Genomic DNA, 19961 nt, shown 5'->3' with positions numbered 1-19961 from the left:
TGGTGTAGGTTGCAGACGCGGCTCGGATCCCGCGTTGCTGTGGCTCTGGCGTAGGCCGGCGGCTACAGCTCTGATTGGACCCCTAGCCTGGGAACCTCCATATGCCGTGGGAGCGGCCCAAGAAATAGCAACAATAACAACAACAACAACAACAACAAAAAGACAAAAAGACAAAAAAAAAAAAAAAAGAAAGAAATAGCAAAAAAGACCAAAAAAAAAAAAAAAAGAATTCCAAGTGTGGGAAAAAAGGTAGCTTTTAAAATAGACAGGGAGGAGAGTTCCCTTGTGGTGCAGTGGGTTAGGGATCCTTCATTATCACTGCAGCAGCTTGGATCACTGCTAATGGCGCCACACGTCTTAGGTGTGGCCAAAAAATAAAATAAATTTTAAGATAAAAAATAAAACAGACAGGGAAAGAATGCATCTGTAGGCACAACTGATGAGATATCTGGAAAAGAAGTAAAATTTCTAATCCATATTATTTGGTAGGCTGAATAATGGACACCATACCCTCCCCCAGAGATGCCCAAGCCCCAATTCCCAGAAACTATGAATGCATTACTCAACGTGGCAAAAGAGCTTTTGTTGATGTAATTGAGATTACAGACCTTAAGACAAAGCCATAATCCTGGATTATCTGAGTGAGCCCCATCTAATCACATGTACCCTTAAAAGCAGAAAATCTTCTCTGGCTGGAGTCAGGAGGATATAGAGGAAAAGGAAGGTAGCAGATGGCAAACATAAGAAAAACTTGCTCCATCACTGCATGCCTTAAAGGTAAGGCAATGTGAGGAGAAATGGAGCTGGCCATGGAAACGGAAAGAGGCTCCTGGGTGACAGTCAGGAAACAGGAACCTCAGTCCTACAGCTGCAAAAAACTGGATCCTGCCAAAAACACAAGTGAGCTTAGAAGACCACCCGCCATAAGAGTCCAGCCAGCCAACAACTTGATTTCAGCCTTGTGAAACCTGCCACGCAAACCCAGACTTCTCACCTACAGACTGGGAAAGAATTCATCTGCTTGGTTTTAAGGCACTAAATTTAAGGCCATTTGTTAGAACACCAATACACATCATATACCAAAAATTCATTTTAAGTCAATGAAAAAAAGGCTAGTGTGAAAAAGACGTCACGGCAGTAAAAAGGAACTCTTGTTTCTTGGCAGACATAACAATGTAAAGATCCTCAAAGACATTATGTTAAGCAAGAGAAGCCAGATTCAGAAGAGTATAAACTGTGTGATTCCATTTGGCTGGAGCTCTAGAACCAGCAAATCTAAGAAACCAGAAGAACAGTTGCCAAGGGAGGGAGAACCACTGACTGCAAAGGGGGCCTGAGCGCACTTTCTGAGGGGATGGAAATGTGCTCTATTTTGTCTGGGGTGGTGGTCACACAGGTATACACATTTGTTAAAGCTCATTGAACAGTCCCCTTAAAAACCTGTGCATTTTATTACAAGCAAATATCTCATTTTTTAAAAAGCAACAAGAAAAAGAAACCATAAAAGCACTAAGAGAAAATACAGCTACAATTCTAGATCATCTTCACTGCTCCACGATGGCACTTGGTAAGATCTCATCAGATACCAATACATACGGCCTTTGACCCAGCAGCCACTACTGAGAATCAACATTACAGACCAATTGCACACACAGGAAATGGGAGAAGTACAAGATTATTCACTGTCAGATTGCTTGTAATAATAAAAGATTGGGACCAGCTTTAATGCCCATCAACAGAGGACCAGTTTAATAAATTAAAGTGCAGTTCCCACAACGAAGTATTACACAAGTTTTGAAAAAGAAAGGAAGAAAAAGAATGAAGATGCTTTCTAATTTACTGATCTGGGATAACCTGCAAAATATATTTGCAAAAGGCAAATTTAGAATAGTGTGTACATTATGCTCCCTTTTCTGCAACATTTTTTTTTTCACTTTTCGGTCGCACCCAAGACATATGGAAGTTCCCGGGCCAGGGATCGAATCTGAGCTGGAGCTGTAACCTACACAACAGCTGCAGCAACACTAGATCCTTAGCCTCTGCACCAGGCTGGGGATTGAAATGGCACCTCCACAGAGACAAGCCAGAACATTAACCCACTGTATCACAGTGGGAACTCCTCATGCAACATTTAAAAAAATAAAGCAGGAGTTCCCGTCGTGGCGCTGTGGTTAACGAATCCGACTAGGAACCATGAGGTTGCGGGTTCGGTCCCTGCCCTTGCTCAGTGGGTTAACGATCCGGCGTTGCTGTGAGCTGTGGTGTAGGTTGCAGACGCAGCTCGGATCCTGCGTTGCTGTGGCTCTTGCGTAGGCTGGCAGCTACAGTTCCAATTAGACCCCTAGCCTGGGAACTTCCATATGCCGAGGGAGCGGCCCAAGAAATGGCAAAAAGACAAAAAAAAACAAAAGCAAAAAACAAAAAAATAAAGCAGAGTTGAATAAGAATATATATTTGCCTTTGCTTATATATGGATAAAGAATCTCTAGAAGGATGCACCAGAAACAAAATTATTTTACTTTTTTGGGGTATGGGGTGGCCAAGGGAGAGGGGAGACCTAATCCTACCTTTTCATTGTAAACTTTTCGTATTTTTTGATTCTTGAATTACATAAATTCAAGAAAATTTTAAAGCAGTGAAATAAATTATATATAATCACATTCGAGAAGACCATTGGAATGATACCAAAAGTAGAAACATATAGTGAATGGCACCAATTCATTAAAAAATTTAAATTTTTGTACATCAAAAAGCCCTGAAATTAGCTTAATAACACCCTAAGTCAGCAAGAGTATGGGCGGGGAGTCACTCTCACAGCTGACGGCAAGATTAAGTGATACAGCATCTGTCGGCAGAAATGCACGAAATTTTCACACAGCTGCTGGAAATTTATTCTACAGACATTTTATTTAAGTACATGGGGATGTTAACTACATCACTCTTTGTCAAAGTAAAAATGATACAAATCCAAGAGTCCAACAGGTAGAGACGTTTACATAAAAAATGTACATCTCAGTATGGAACACTATAGTTACTAAAAATGTAAGACAGATCTAAAATACGAAATCTAATAAAAATAATACAAAAGAACTTCGTCACAAAACGGAAACACACTCAAAGATTTTGAAACCAAACTTATAGTTACCAAAGGGGAAAGGCTGGAGGGATAAATTAGGAGGTTGAAATTAACATATATACACTACTATATATAAAAATTTTTTCTTCTTTTGATGGCTGCACCTGTGGCTAGGGGTCTGATCAGAGCTACAGTGGCAGGCCTATACCACAGCCACAGCAACTCAGGCTCCAATCTGCATTTGCAATCTATGCAGCGGCTTGCGGCAGCACTGTACCCTTAACCTGCTGAGTGAGGACCAGGGATGGAACTGCATCCTCCCGGACACTATGTCAGGTTCTTAACCTGCTGAGGCACACAGGAACTCCATACATATAAAATATTATATATATGTCTGGGTCACTCTGCTGTACAGCAGAAAAATTGGCACATTGTAAATCAACTATACTTTAATAAAAAAAATAGAATAACTGTTACTGCAAAAAAGTAAGTAACAAGGACCTACTGCAGAGCACAGGGAACTCGACTCAACCCTGTAATAACCTACATTGGAAAAGAAACAGAAAAAGAATGGATGTATGTCTAGGCATGGCTGATTTACTTTGCTGTACACTTGAGACTAACACAACACTGTAGGTCAACTATACTCCAATACGACTTTAAAAATAATAATAATGAAAAAAGTAAAATAAAAAATAAAATAAGAGGAAGAGATGGCAATGAAGGTGAGTAAACCAAGTTGGAGAACAATTTGGAGAACAGCTTGGAGAGCAGGAGGACAGATTTGTGCATGTGTATATTTTCACTTGATCTTTAGAAGTTCTGGAAAGACAGACACTTAAGGAATGCATAGGAGCAGTGATCTCTGTGGAGCAGATCTGGGAATGGGGAGGCCGCTCCTGAACTATGTCTAAGAGAACACATTTCTGTTACCTCACCCAGTTCATGGTTGCACACGTTCTTACTGCAGCCCTAGGAGCATAACACAACACCCCTTTCAATATGTTCACAGAACTTTATAAATAGGATTTCCTAAGTGAGATGGTTAGACCAAAATTTCCAGAGGAAGGTACCCAAGGCTCAGAGACTCAGGGCCTGGCCACAGTCACACAGGAGTGAGCACAGGACTGAGACCCGTGCTGACTTCTGCCTCCTCCTGGGACTCCTGGTCCACACTACCTGTGGGTGGGAGGAAAGCCAGGCCCCCCACCAACCCCCACCACCCGTTCATGAAGGTTCAGGTGAGTGGTCTGGCAATCCCTGCATGTTATCTGAGTGTGATGCCTGCAACATTTACAGAACCTTTGCTTTGTTTACCCAGCAGAGAAAATATTTTGTTAAAAACATAGCCCTAGGATTTGCCTGTTTTATAGGGGTTCCCTGAAATTACCAGTCAGTTAAGCAGGTACAGCTGAGGAAACCCAGGATTCAAGGCTTGGATGAAGGGTGGGAGAGGTCAGCCCTGTAATGTCTGAAAATGGCCCCAAATCATTCTCTACTGCAATTGCTCCTTTGAAAGGAAGGGGCCAGGGTTGTGGAGGCAGGCCCAGGGCCTCAAGCAGGCTCTGGGGCTGGACCTACAGGCCAGAGTTCCCTGAGAGTCCCCTTCCCTAGGAGTTTTTTTGTTTGTTTTTTGTTTTGTGCTTTTCAGGGCCACACCTGCAGCATATGGAAGCGCCCAGGCTAGGGATTGAATCAGCTACAGCTGCCGGCCTGTGCCACAGCCTCAGCCACATTGGATCCAAGCCGTGTCTATGACCTACACCACAGCTCTTGGCAACACCAGATCCTTAACCCACTGAGCGAGGCCAGGGATTGGACCCACACCCTCATGGATACTAGTCAGGTTTGTAACACACTGAGCCACAATGGAAACTCCTCTGGGAGGTTTTGTTTGTTTGTTTTTGTCCTTTTAGGGCTGCACCTGTGGCATATGGAGGTCCCCAGACTAGGGGTCGATTTGGAGCTGCAGCCACCGGCCTACGTCACAGCCATAGCCATGCCAGATTTGAGTTGCATCTATGACCTACACCACAGCTCATGGCAAAGCCGGATCCTTAACCCACTGAGCAAGGCCAGGGATCGAACCCAAAACCTCATGGTTCCTAGTCAGATTCGTTTCTGCTGCGCCACAATGGAACTCCTCCTCTGGGGTTTTTGGACTGGAACTTTGGGAAAAGTTTCTCTGATGGTGGCAGTTGGGGTAGGAAGCTCCAGGGGTGCAGCTTTACCCCTCACTCTGAGAAAAAAATATCCTGGGGAGAAACACCTATACCTAGAGAGAGGAGAGGCAGAAGGAGGGGCTTCTGGGCCCACGGTCCTACATTCCCGTCTCTGAGGCCCAGAGGCTCCCCTCCCTTTCCTGGTTACCAAAGACAGTAGCAGCCTTCCAGAACTTTCCTCCTTTTGCCTAAGTAGTTGGGCTTTTTTCTTTCATTCACCAGAAAGGAAGTGAGAGTGGCTTGCCTATTATCCCCCTCTCGATAACTTCAACAACTTCGCACTAGAAGTACAGGGTCTCTATCAGGGTGTCCTGCCCCTCCCACCCTGGCACCTCTGGTCACAGTATTCCTTCCAGCAGGGCCTGAGGAGGCCTCAGAATCCTTTCAGCAATGTTCACTCTAGGTGGCCACATATGCAGGCCCCAAATGAATCCTTCCCAATTGCATAACAAAGATTTAGGCCAAAATCAATTTGCGCTCCAAGCACAAATACCCAAAGTGCCCTAAGGAGGGAACAGTAGGCCAAAGCAAGTCAGGAGTTCCCTCACCTCACCCTCAGTTTCGTCTCCCCTAAGAGGCACACAAGCCCCAGAACAGCTGTCCCCAAGCTGGGTTCACATACACCCTCTGGAGGCACAGTCCTCATCAGCCTGGATCACTACAATATCAGCCTTGTCATTTTCTCTCCGTGGCCCAGACTCACCCAGCTCCTGCTCGGCCTTCCCATCACCATCAGGGAGATGGTCCCCAAATCCATGAGATCATGTGCTCTGTCCATGTTAAAAAAGCCTCCAGGGAGTTCTTGCTGTGTCTCAGTGGGTTAATGATCTGGCTTGTCTCTGTGGTGTTGCTGGTTCGATCACCGGCCCAGCACAACCGGTTAAGGATCTGGTGTTGCCACAGCTGTGATGTAGGTTGCAGATGCGGCTAAGATCTGATCCCTGGCATGGGGACTTCCATGTGCCGTTGATGTGGCCGAAAAAGGAAAAAAAAAACCCACTCCAGGATCATAAGGCCCCACACCCCACCCCTCTTAAGCACAATTTCCATGGAAGTTCTGGAGGACTTTCCATATTCTGCGGCCCTTCTCCCCTCTACACTCTAACCTCCTGCAAACCTGTCACCTGTCATGTTCACCCCAGCTGAAGTCACCACCATTGCTTGCAACGCCTTGGGAAGGCCCTGTGCATAGCTTTTACAACCACTTAACACTCTTGAATCAGGATCTAATCATTCTTTCAAAATATATTTCCCCCGCAACCTGTTTCAGGCCCTGTGCTAGGTCTAAAAAGCTCCAGGATAGACACTGTTTTTCTCCTTTTCCAGTAGACTGAACTCTTAAGGCAAAAACTAAGTTTTACTAGGCCTTTTTTCTACAACTCAGGGCCCTAGTGTTGCCTGAATACATGATTCTCTGACTATTTCTTCACTTATCAGAAACAGATGATTAAGCTCAGGAATGGGAAGGGAAGAAAGGTTTGAGGATTTAATTCAAACTAGATGGTTTCACTGGTAGTCTGGCTTTCTGGCCATCTCCAGGAAAGCCAAGAAATGTCAGCTGTTGCTCTGGAGGAGCCCACAGATTTAATAAAAGCAAACCACACAAAGTATAAACCAGAAACAACCAGATGAATCCATCCAAAATAAAACTGCCAAAGCTGTTGGTTATTTGTGGAAAACAAAGGAGAAAGATGTTTACAATTTATAAGCACCTGTTGAGCATTCAACAGTCAGCAAATAGGTCCACTTAACCCCCTGAGATTCAGAAATGCTAAAAGCCAAGACCAATCGAGCAATGACTCCTCGACTTTTGGAACTGACAAGCAGTGACATTCGCATACACAGAAAAGAAATCGAAGGGAACCCAAATAAGGTTGCCAACTCCTTCATTTGCCAAATAAGAACATTTTAAAAAATGTACCATCTACTGTTCTCATAATTTCACAAAAGAAAGTATATTTTAACTGTTAAAGAAAAAAAAAAAGGCATGAAACTGTGTATAAGCCCCTGTGTCAGTGTGTTTTAAAGTAAAAGGCTTTTCATTTAGACTCCCAATCTCAAAAGGCTGACTCAAGAGTTAATGATGAGGAAATTTTTTTATTTTTTTTGGTCTTTTGTCTTTTCAGGGCCGCACTCGGCTGCCTATGGAGGCTCCCAGGCTAGGGATCAAATCCGAGCTGTAGCCGCCGGCCTACGCCAAAGCCACAGCAATGCCAGATCTAAGCTGCATCTGCGACCTACACCACAGCTCACGGCAATGCCAGATCCTTAACCCACTGAGTGAGGCCAGGGATTGAACCTGCAACCTCATGGTTCCCAGTCGGATTCATTTCTGCTGCACTATGAGGGGAACTCTGATTAGGAAATACTGATACAGCTAAAAACCAGTTAAAACAATGTCCATTACGTTATGCCCTGCCTTGGCCCACTAACTTACCCTAACTGGCTTTTCACAAATGATTTCTTCCCTGCTTAATCACTTTATTTTACTGATGATTACTTTCTAGTTAGAGTTATATCTTGTGCCTAGAGTTTTCTTTTCCTTTGAAACACCCGCTTCCTTTTATGAGCAAACTTCACTGCAGAGAGAAGGTCAAGGTGTGATAACCCCAAGGACCACCAGAAGCAGTCACCAGACCACCTGACTACAGCCTTGAGGGCTTTGAAATGACCTAAGAAAGAAGAATGCAGACACCCTAATCCTTATCAACAGGCCTATTTTTTCGAGCTCCACCTGTAAAACCCCTTGCCATTCTCTCTCAAAGGAGGATACAGCTTTGAGGGCTTTAGCCTGCTGTGGCCTCCTTTGCCTGGCAAAGCAATAAAGCTGTTTCTTCTGCTTCACTCAAAACTTTGTCTCTAAGATTTAATTGGTGCTGGTGTACAGAGGCCAGTTTCAGCTACAGGCGGAGGAATATAAACTCAGACTAAAGAAATCTATTCTCAAGGAAAGACGAGTTGAAAGCCTTCTCTGGCCATTTTAGTCTTGGATAGTATACACATGATGTGGACCTGGAAAGGCAGATGCTCCAAGGCCCTTAAAACCACCAAGCCCCTAGAAGATGCTCAGGAAATACGGCTGAAGGGCAAAGATAGATCCATTTCAACTCCTGGCTCTGAATGGAATCTCAATTATTTGACCTTCAAAAAGGAAGTCATAAGGCCTCCTTCTGAGGTGATGGCCAGGAGTGGGCACAATTTCTCCTCATTGTGTACCACTGACTGGACTTTTTGCACCACACCATTTGATGAGGGTAGTCCCAGGCAGTTGCATGATGACAGTGACATTCATTGAGCACTGATGATGTGCCAGGCCCTTCCCCAACATTTTCTCATTGAATGTCCCTAACAATGCTGGTGAGAGAGGTAGAATTATGATCCTGATTTTACAGGTCAGGAAACAGGTTTAATCAAAGAGAAGGGACCTCTCCAAACAAAGCACAAAGCCAAGTCTGATACCAAAAATTTGTGTTCACAACGCTCCAGAGAGATGAGTGAACAAAGGGGGAATAGGAAGTGGCCTTTAAAATTAAAATCAACCCCTGCAAAAGCAAATCTGAAAGGCTGGCATTCCACGCACTGCCTCAAGGTAAACGAGGAAGTTAAATGTCACATTGCCAGCACAAGCTGCTCAGGAGTCTTGAGTCAGTATCCCTATAAGTCCAGGCTGCCCAACTAATGCCACAGTCCTTTCATTCAGGCTTCCTGTTCTCCCTCAGAGCACCTGGGAGCTACAGATGGTTGGAGGTTGGAGCAGCCCCAAGGAGCTTGCAATACCCTCTTGGTGACAGCCTTTGAACAAAGGTGATTTCTCATTCAGAGGAGAACTCCAGTTGGATAATAACGGTCCAGCCATCCTTGCCTCCACATCCCTTGCTAAACACCTCTGTAATATTTTAAATGGTAATTAAAGCCTCCATTTTATCTCCCACCCCCAAGACCACAAGACCACAGCAACCTGATCCCCCATCAGTCTCAAAGACAAGACAAACCCAGCAGAGAGGCTAAAAACACCATCCACTGCAGCACGGGAAAGGTCGAGAAATACTTAGGAGTGCCCCATAAATGTCCCTCCCAGACAGGGTTCCTGAAGGGCACCCCCGTGGAGGAAGGCCCCTTAGCAGTGCTGAGGGGACCTAAAGCCTAACACCATAACAGAGCTGACAGTTTCCTGAAACACAGGGCTTTGTACTTGTCATTGAAAAAAGTGTGAACTTTGGGCAGGCTGAAAAAAATGTATTTATCCACACTCCAAGCCTTTTAAATAAAATACAAAGCTGTACACACACACACACACACACACTTTCCATGGCTCCTAACTGCATTTAGAAAAAAGTACAAAAAGCTCAGATTGCCATTCTAAGTCCTACACACACACACACACACACACACACTCTCTCTCTCTCTCTCTCTCTCTCTCTCTCTCACACACCTCAACTTCCCTTTCCAGCCTTCTCCAACACTGTCCCATGTGTTGTAGCCACATGACCACAGATTCATCTGGCTCTCACACCCCTTTGCAGCACATTATGTCACAGGGCTAGAGCCACCAGCATGAAAAGGATAGGATTGTCTCCTCATGGAAGAGAAAATCCAGAAACCTGGGGTCCAGTCTTGCTGGACCTCTTCTCTTCATCCAGGAACTCAGTTTCTTTAATGGAAAACAGGGACAGTATCACCTCCATGATTGGACTCCCTCTTAACTCAACCAGTTAAAAAATATTGAGCACCCCTGTATCAGGCACTCTGCTGGATGCTGGGACATGTGAATAAGCAAAACTGACCCAAACCTCTGCTGCCCTTATGAAGCTTACATTCTGGTGCAGCAAAACACATAAAATGGGGATTGCTCATAGTATTTCTCTAAGGATTAAATAATATATAAAATGCACTTAAGGAGTTCCCGTCATGGCTCAGTGGTTAACAAATCCGACTAGGAACCATGAGGTTGCAGGTTTGATCCCTGGCCTTGCTCAGTGGGTTAAGGATCTGGTGTTGCTGTGAGCTGTGGTGTAGGTTGCAGACGCAGCTCAGATCCGACGTTGCTATGGCTCTGGTGTAGGCCAGCAGCTACAGCTCTGATTAGACCCCTAGCCTGGGAATATCCATATGCCGCAGGAGCGGCCCTAGAAAAAGCAAAAAGACAAAAAACAAAAATGCACTTAACATGGAGCCTGGCACAGAGTCAGTTATTATTATTACTATTATTATTATATTGATATTTAGTATACAAAGCCTTTTGCTCACCATTATTCTTTTTTTCTTTCTAAAAATAATTTGAGGGAGTTCCCTGTTGTGTTCAGTGGTAATGAACCTGACTAATATACATGAGGACGTGGCTTCGATCCCTGGCCTTGCTCAGTGTATTAAGGATTCGGCATTGCCTGTGAGCTGTGGTGTAGGTTAAAGACACGGCTCGGATCCCAAGCTGCTGTGGCTGTGGTGTAGGCTGGCAGTTACAGCTCTGATTTGACCCCTAGGAACTTCCATATGCCATGGGTAAGGCCCTAAAAAGAAGAAAAAAATGTATTGAGATATAATTGACATATAACCTTTTGTAACTTTAAGGTGTACAATGTATTGATTTGATATTTATATAGTTTAATATGGTTACCACCATACCATTAGCTAATACCTCTATTAATGACACAAGTTATAATTTCTTTTTTGTGGCAAAAACAATTAAGATCTCATCTCTTGGCAACTTTGAGGTTTATAACACAGTATTATCAACTATAATCACTATGCTGTGCATTAGATCTCCAGAATTTATTTATCTAGTCGTTGCAAGTTTGCATCCTTAAAGGACCTCTACCTATTGACCACTAGGGTTGATTTGAGAAGACCCCACTAGCCAGGCTCCTCGCCTCCTTCACAGCTTCCTGCGCATGCCCGGCTCCTTCTGTGCGCATGCCCAGTCCCAGAGGCCGCCCTTCCACCATAGAGGCGTGCCACGCTTCAGTCAGTCTCCAAGCCGGCTGCGATCCCCATCAGAACCTCCTAACACAGTCTCAAGAGCGTTATACCTCTAGTTTGTGTATGAGGACATGCTGCTCACCATTATTCTTAATAAGAAGCTGCCTCCTTTCCCTCCCGGTACCCCTCAATCAGCCTGCCGGAAGTGCCATCCAGGCACAGCTCATAACTCACCTCCCAGACTTCATTCTGGGAAGGATTCTGGAGCTGGGAACCCTCTCAGAGTGCTTGCGTGCACCTCCACTCACCCTTTCGCACAGGGCTTTCTGGCACTGACTCTGTTCTGCCACGATTAGCAGCACCTAGGTCTTAGGTGTTTATATCCTCCATCGGCCTGTACAGGGTACTTAGCTACATGCAAAACAGAACTGCCTTGGAAAACGAAAAAGCACAGAGGTGAGACCAGGTAAGGCACTGAGGGGAGAAGAATGGGTATATTAGAAAGTTTGAGGCCAGATTCCGGGGGCCCTTAGTAACTGGCCAGTGAGTTCACACTCCAGACTTGAGTGAGCCTTGGAGGTCACCAATTTTTGAGCCTTCAGGTAGAGTGGACCCTGATGGGCGGAGGATGAGCTGGCCCAAGGGTGAGCCCCAGGGGCTGCAGCTGGATGTGAAACCCATCCCAGTTCCTGGCTGTGATCTGAATATTCTTCACAGTAAATCAAACTGCTCAGAATCACACTTTAACTATTTCCTCTGTTGTGCCTTTTTCCCCAAAATGGTCTGGTTTCCTCTGAATATGCCACCCCATAATATGCCACTCTGACACAGTGATTATTTTGAATTCAAGGCACTTAAGAAACATCCGGTGCAAAAAGGACACTCTTACCCTCCTTTGTCCCCCTGGAAGCAGAAAATAAATTTCCCATGTGAAAGGTACCCTCCCTGTGTCAGGAGGGTAAAAGGCATCCTTGTTACCAGAGACAAGGAATTTAGGGCTGAGAGGGCTGTATAAACAAACCTTGTTATTTTTTCACCGATTTATTACTTCTAGTCCAAGCCCCTTTGTCTTGTCAATGCTTCACAAATTTATTGTTTCTTTTCTGAAAGCTATAAAAGCTTCCTATATTGGTCACTTCTTTGTGTCTCATACTTTTATGGGGTTCCTATATGCGTCAAAATTAAATTTGTTTTTCTCCTGTTAAATCTTTCTTATATCAATTTAATTATTAGAACCAGCCGAAGAACATGAAAGAATGGAACATTTTTCTGCTCCTGCCCCTTTAAAAGGTCATCACCAATTTTCTCTTTTTTGGCCATTCCTGCAGCCCACGTAAGTTCCCAGGCCAGGGATCGAACCCGCACCACAGCCTTAACCAGTTGCAATGCCTGATCCTTAACTTGTCGAGCCACAAGGGAACTCCCATCACCAATTTTCCAAGGCTGGCATTCCCACCCCTTTCCAAGTGCTGCCTCCATTGACAGGAGGACTCAGTACTAAAAGTTAAAAACATCTCAATCTGGATTTCACTGAACTTCAAATACAGACACAGCTAAACCCAGGCTTAACTTGTCTCTGACAGACACACAGGAGGCCCACCAACTTGCCAGGCTCGTGGGAGCTCAGACAAATGTGCCATGGAAGTACAAGAGGGCACTGGTGCTGATGTTCAATGCTCAAACAAAATATGGAGCTGATTCAGGTGAGCTGGATCAGGGAGTCACAGGTAAGGCTCATTCACACGTCCAGATTTTCCACAAAATCAAAGAATCAAGGCAATGCTTGCTTTAAAAATCTGAGACAAAGACAAATATGTCTGACAGGCAGAACAGACAACCTTACTAAGCAAAGGAAGATCACTACTCTTGGTTTGGGCACTGTGACTTTTGGGGGTTCAACAGATGTCTGTTTTCTTGGCTCAATACCTTTTGTTTTTTAGCTGCACCTATGTGGAAGTTCCTAGGCCAGGGATCAAGCTGGTGCCACAGCAGTAACAATGTCAGGTCCTTAACTGCTAGGCTAATACCTTCATTTAAAGTTTAAACTTGAGGAGTTCCCATCATGTCGCAGCGGAAACGAATCCAACTAGGAACCATGAAGTTGCAGATTCGATCCCTGGACTTGCTCAGTGGGTTAAGGATCCGGCATTGCAGCGAGCTGTGGTGTAGGTCGAAGACATGGCTCGGATCCCGCGTTGCTGTGGCTCTGGCGTAGGCTGGCAGCTGTAGGTCCAATTAGACCCCTAGCCTGGGAACCTCCATATGCCTCGGGTGTGGCCCTAAAAAAAGGACAAAAGACAAAAAAATAAAAATAAAGTTTAAACTTGAATGTTCTCGCTGCCCTTTCCAAGTGCTGCCCCCACTGATAGGAGGACTCCATACTTAAAAGTTAAAAACATGAGATGTCATTGGAACTTCAGATGTTCTCCCTGCCCTTGCCACTATTCCCACCATCAATTTCAGCAGTACCGTAAAGTGTCATCTTTGCTAAAGAGACTGTCCATTTCCCCAAAATTCTTTCTTTAACGATTTCTCTAACAGACGTTTCCTGGCCTTAAGAACCCCGGGCTGCACGCCAAGGAAACTTGTTACAAAAGCCAATGAGCCTCGGTCAGCTGTGTCACTGACTGGAAACCCTGAGGCAGGGCACCAGCATGTCAGCTCCACTTCTCCATCGGGAGAGGCAAAGGAGAGCTTGTTCCTCAAGGTCAACAAAAAAAATGCCACACCCATGACAATGACCAGAGGCCCACAACCCATGTCACTTCAGTTTTTCAAAACATCCTCAGGGTCACTTTACCTTTCCCACCCAAACATGGGGGTTGCAGCCTTTAGTTTGCTGCCAACAGAATCTTCATCCCAAGAAGCAAAAATAAAATAATAAGAGGGTACAGAACATAGCAATGGGCCTTTGGTAGCAAGCACAGGAAGACAGAACTGATCAGCAAAGAGAAGTTTAAGAATTCTCTTTTTTTGGCGTTCCCGTCGTGGCGCAGTGGTTAACGAATCCAACTAGGAACCATGAGGTTGCGGGTTGGATCCCTGCCCTTGCTCAGTGGGTTAACGATCCGGCGTTGCCGTGAGCTGTGGTGTAGGTTGCAGACGCGGCTCAGATCCCGCATTGCTGTGGCTCTGGCGTAGGCTGGCGGCTACAGCTCTGATTAGACCCCTAGCCTGGGAACCTCCATATGCCGTGGGAGCGGCCCAAAGAAATAGCAAAAAAAAAAAAAAGCCAAAAAAAAAAAAAAAAAGAATTCTCTTTTTGGTCCCTGAGAGCCTGAGAGAATGGATGTCTAACCCCAAATTTACCACTGATTAGCTGTAGTGACTGCCAGATGATAGGCCTAAGCCTCTTCATCTATAAAGTGCACACTGCCCTGTTCCCAACCCTGCTGTGAAATTCCGCACAGAGACTTGAAGAGTCCCCTTTTGAATTTATGAATCCAGAGCAGCTTTTCAGCACTCTCCTTCTTTCTCAAAAAAAAAAAAAAAGACATAATGGCAAGAAGTCATTACTCCCCTACTTCCTCAGCACTAAACAGGGCCCCACTCACTGGGCTCATGGCAGGTGACCAGCTTGGTGAGGCCAGACATATGGAACCAGAGTAACCAGAAGCATCCTTTGGCCTGCCTTTGCATTCACAGCCACAGTACTCTCCTAACTCAAGTACAAGTTTCCTTACGCAAGTTTGAATCTCAGCCTCCTTCATGTCTCCTAAACCAGTTCATCCCTTTTCAAAGTTAGTTCCCCAGGGAAATTCTGATGCTCTCCTCAGCCTCCTTGGGGGTGTCCCAAAGAAAGTTTGCAGTTGCCACCTAGAACTGGTTTGTGAGTCATCAGATCGAGTTAACGGATTATGACCAGCTTTTTTACAAAACATAGAATAGAAAGAAAATATCACTGTGCCTCACCCTGTAGAGAGAATAAATATCTTGTGAAGCTCTTCTTGTAGTTTTGTGCTGATATATACAGGTAGGTGGGTGTGGGTCTCTATTGTGGGCCTTAGTCAAGAATATACTGGAAATTCATAGGCCTGAAGCAGTGGGATGTGATTCTGAAGACAAATGCCACATAGATCCATCCTACCTCCATCCCCTGTGGAGGATGCAAGGGCCAGCAGAGGGTACTCAGAACTCAAGCATCCATCCTGCAATTCTACAAAACAGAGGCAACTGCAAAATTGTTGAAATGGATTTCTGACTCTTCTACAAGGTAATACTTCCTATAAAGCACAAAACAGGATGCTCAATAAAAGAACAAGCCATCCAGGTAACAGCCTTGCCTCAGAAAGGTGCCTGGCAGGTGCCAGGAGGCTCAGCACGAGGCAGGGGGTAGAACCTGGCTGCAGGGAACTAAAGGCCCTTGGCTCCCGCATAAAAATTGATTGGGTCAGCAGCTGGGGGCTGAGACCTCAGAGCCTTCCCCCGCCCCCTTTCTCACTCCTCTTTAAAAAAAAAAAAAAAAAAAAAAAAAAAAAAAAAAAATTTCAAATTGCATTATATCCTGAAATTTTTTCACTACGAAGCACCAAAGCTTGCAGCCTCCCAGGAACGCCCCCAGCTGGGAGTAGGGTTACAGAAAAGCAGTTTCTGCCAGGCTGCAAAAGCTTAGGGCTCCCAGTGGGCGCGCGGCGAGGGGGTGGAGTGCTCCTCTCAGCCCTCGGTTTCCAGCCCGCGTTTGCAGACGCTTGCAAGCAAACGCCAGGGCTTCTGGGGATTCTGCTTCTGAACCCCGGGCCCCTATTGCTACCCTCCCCGCCCCTCCCCCCGCCCCTCGGCCGAGAACGGTGGGCCCTCTTGGGCAAGCCCACCTCACAATCGGGCGGGCTGAGGAAGAGGCCTGCTCCGGGAAGGAATCGCCAACCTCTTCCAGCCGGGAAGCGGCCAGCACTCTCCAAGTACCCCGCAAATCCCGCCCTGCGCCCGGGCGCCTGCCAACCCAAGGCGTGGCCCGGGGGCGCGTACGCTGGTCTACTCGTTCGCCGCCGGGGGATCCCCCGGAGGAGGCGGGACCGGGAGCCGCGGGTTCGGTGCCCCAGTGGGGTCGAGGCAGGCCGAGGGCCGCCGCAGCCCTGTCGCAGCGCGCGCCCCGTCTCCAGGCGCCGGGCAAGGCCGAAGCCGCCCCCCCGCGCCCGACTCCGTGCTGCAGGCCCGAGTCTGCACCTGGATGAGCGCAGGGACTGCCCGCCCAGCCGCCGCCTCGGGGGTCGCCTGCTCCCGCGCGCGGCCGCCTCCTGCTGGGAAGAGGCGCGGAGCCCAGAAGGCCGGAGGCGCCCCCCGCGCTTCCCATGCCGCTACGCACCTAGTTACCCGCGGGTCCCACATGGCTGGGGCCGCCGCCGCCGCCTCGGGAGCCGCTTTCCAGAGGACAGGCTCGGCGGGCGGGGTCCCAGCTCGCGGTGGCTCCGGCCCTGGACCGCGACGAGCGGGGCGGGAACGCGGGGACCCCGGCGCCCGGCTGTGTGCAGTCGCAGACCTATTCCAAGTTTCCACGTAGTTGCGAGGGCCCGAAAACTGTCACGTGCACGTCGCCGCTGGGTGGGAGGGGGGTGTTTGTCACTGTGTGTTCAAAAGAGGCGTTTGGAAGTCTCACATCTTGTGGGCGAGTCCTCCAATGGGATGGCTCTCAGCCACCTTGGGAAAATGAGTGCTTCGAGCAGGTCACCACGAGGGACCCGGGCGTGCACACACACCCCTTTGACAGGTTTCTGTCACAGTGACTTCTTGCCCTAGCTGGGTGCCGCGATTGTCGGGGAAACTGAGGAAATGGTCAGACCATGGTCTTGGCCCGCCTCTGCTCCTGGCCTCCCGCCAACAAAGAAACTAGGGGTCAGAGCACCCTGTGCCCTTCAGCGCCTACTTCCCGTTTGCCTCCATTCAGTCTTTACTTGGATTTCAAGTACTTACTGTGCGCTCGGCCCTCCATTCTGGGGGTGCTGGGGATTCGGGTAGGAAAAGGCCAGAGAGGCCCCTATCTTCTTGACGCTCACTGGCGTGTTCATGGCACCTGCAGAGGAGTGAACTTCTCGCCGCAGACAAGAATAGCAAGGAACCTCCTAACGGCAGTAACAACCGAAGGAGCTGAGGAATGGTTCGGACGACTTCAGGCTGCCTTTCAACTTCAGCTGTCGGCTCACCAAACTGCACAGCCTTCTATCCTCGCTCCTGCCTGGTTCTCAACTTCTCCGGGACTGGGAATGGCTTTCCCATGCTCGGAGATTTGGCCCAATCAGAGAGTGGAGCCGGCCACCCTGTCTAGGCGTCGGCTTTTGGCTTACACTGCCTCCTAGTGGTTCTCACTCCCATCTGGGGGACCACCACACCTGGCGAGCCCTGTGGAGGAGAGGACCCCACAGAGCATAAGGAAGGGGAACAGGAGAGTTTCCAATGAGGCAGGGAGGATTAGGTGACCCCTGGACACCCGTAACACGCACAGCTCAAATACTTCTCTGTGCTGCTTGCTCTGAGTCCGATCAGTCTAGCCTGCGTTCTCTGTGCTTCTGAAATCTCACCTCCTCTCGTTTCTTCTGTGGATTAATCTCCCCAAACACCATGTTGCATCACTTCCAGTTCAGAAGCTTTTAATGGCACCTCCATTGCCCTCTAGTAGCTAGGCATTTGATACTCCTCATTTTTCCCTACTCTTCCAGTCTCAGCCTCCTTATACCCACGGTCTACCCCTGGTGGTTGCTAAACTTGATGACACACTGTAATCACTTAAGGATCTTTCAAAAATGCTGATGTCTGGCCCCTACTCTCACTTAGTCTGATTTAATTGGTATGGGGTATGACATGGGCCTTAGGACTTTTAAAAGCTTTGCTGGTAATTATAACATGAAGCAAATTTGGGGAACACTGTTAGTCTCCAAATCATTGGAGCTATTTACCATTTCCCAGACAGCATTGGTCCTTTCATGTTGAAGAAACTTCATGTATCCTTCCTCCAGTGTTTTAACCAACATCTCCCAGTTCTGTATTTAGAAATGGCCTGTGCCATTTTGTTTTTGTTTCTTAACATTAAGGAGAGCAAGCCAGGAGCAGACCGTTGCCTCTAGGAGTTCTCTTATGGCGGAGCAGGTTAAGGATCCAGCAGTTGTCACTGCAGCAGCTGGGATTGTTGCTGTGGTTCAGGTTTGATCCCTGGCCCAGGAATTTCCATATGCCACAGGCGTAGCCAAAAAAACAAACAAACAAACAAACAAAAAAAACACAAAAAAGTGCCTCTAAACTTTGATACTTTGACCAGTTTCCATAAGCATCTCAGAATCTTTCAGTCATACTTCTTCCTCTGTATTTTTCACTATAGTCTTCAGAATAGTCACATCAGCTTAAAATAGTCCTCAAAACAGTCAAAGCTTTCTTTTTAAAACGGTTTCTTCTTTTTTGGCTGTTTTTATATTTTTATCAAAATGATTCATTCTCACAGTTAAAAGAGCAATCCCCCCTCCGAGCTGATCTATTCCCCAGAGGCAAACAGTTTCAGTGCTGTTAGCTGATTGTTTTGATGGCTATGTTTGTGTCTTTAAATAACACTTTACTTCTTGTTTTTCCCCCCCAGTTTTGTGCATCTTTGGGTGATTTTTATTTTAGATTGTGCTTGTCTGAAAACCTTCACCCTCAATATAGTTTGGCTGGGTATAAAATTCTAGGTTGGAAGTCATTTTCCTTCAGGATTTTGAAGCTATTACTCCGTTGACCACTAGCTTCCAGTATTGCTGTTAAGATTCTTTGATGTGGGCCTATTCATCTACTGTTTACTGAGTGGGTTATTTCAGTCTTGAAACTCAGATTCTTTAGTTCTTGGAAATTATCTTAAATATGTCTTCTCAGAGTTCCCTTCATGGCTCAGTGATTACCAAACCTGACTAGGATCCATGAGGATGTAGGTTCAATCCCTGGCCTTGCTCAGTGGGCTAAGGATCTAGCATTGCCATGAGCTGTGGTGTAGGTCCCAGATGCGGCTCAGATCCTATGTTGCTTTGGCTATGGCATAGGCCTACAGCTGCAGCTCCAATTCGACCCCTAGCCTGGGAACCTCCATATGCCACAGGTGCGACTCTAAAAAAAAAAAAAAAAAAAAAAAAAAAAAAAAAAAACCCAAACCAAACAAAAATATGTTTCTTCTCCTCCATTTTTCCTATTAGCTCTTTTTGGTAATCTTATTATACAAATATTAGACTTCTAGGATTGGCCTGTGATATAGTCCCCTGATTTTACAATCATTTCTCTCCTGTATTCCATCTTTCAGGGTTTTGGTTCTTGGTTTTTTGCTCTAATTTCTGAGAGATTTCCTCAACTTTATCTTCTGATCCTTCTTAATGAGGTTTTGGGGTTTTGGTTTTCTGATACCACACTTTGAGTTTTCCAAAGGCTCTATCTTATTTTGTAAGCATTCCATTGTTGGAATACCCAATTCTCTTTTCCATGGTTGTATATCTTTTCTAATTTCCCTGCAGTATCTGCTTAGGCTTAAAACTGAGAGAACCAGATGTCCATTAATAGAGAACAATTAGATAAACCAGGGCATACCCACACCATAGAGAACTATGTACTCAGTCATGAAGAAGATTACTATATAACACTATGGTGGGCAGAATACTGTTAAGTGGGGAAAAGTGTTTATAATAGGCTACCTTTAGAGTAATAAAGAGAGTTGAATATTTTTATGAATTTGCTTATATTTTCTGAAAGAAATAATGGAAGAAAAATAAAAAACTAAGACAAATGGTTACATACAATGAGGAACA

General features: G+C 46.1%; 1 protein-coding gene across 7 annotated transcripts in view; it reads right to left on the bottom strand.

Annotated features, from left to right (window-relative positions):
• The window catches only part of TRANK1 (tetratricopeptide repeat and ankyrin repeat containing 1), a 110093-nt gene extending 93360 nt beyond the window's left edge, over positions 1 to 16733 (bottom strand). For 4 of the 7 annotated variants that reach the window (XR_014822708.1, XM_084987690.1, XM_084987689.1 and 1 more), the window contains exon 1: positions 16517 to 16733. Coding sequence is in view for 2 of the 7 variants with exons in the window: in XM_084987689.1 (XP_084843815.1) it covers positions 16517 to 16539 (23 nt within the window). In the remaining 5 variants the exon portion in view is untranslated. Of the gene's footprint in view, positions 1 to 16025; positions 16390 to 16516 lie in introns of those variants that run through there. The other 3 variants (XR_014822707.1, XM_084987688.1, XM_084987691.1) reach the window with 3 other exon arrangements.
• Between the last annotated feature and the right edge of the window lie 3228 nt (positions 16734 to 19961).

The sequence above is a fragment of the Sus scrofa genome, chromosome 13 (genome assembly GCF_054392235.1).
Source record: "Sus scrofa isolate SSC_HxYL_T2T_F1_AM1 chromosome 13, Sscrofa_HxYL_maternal_Yorkshire_Landrace_v2.0, whole genome shotgun sequence".
Classification (NCBI taxonomy): Eukaryota; Metazoa; Chordata; class Mammalia; order Artiodactyla; family Suidae; genus Sus; species Sus scrofa.
The sequence above is the reverse complement of the archived record's forward strand: the minus strand, read 5'-3'. Positions and strand labels throughout refer to the sequence as shown.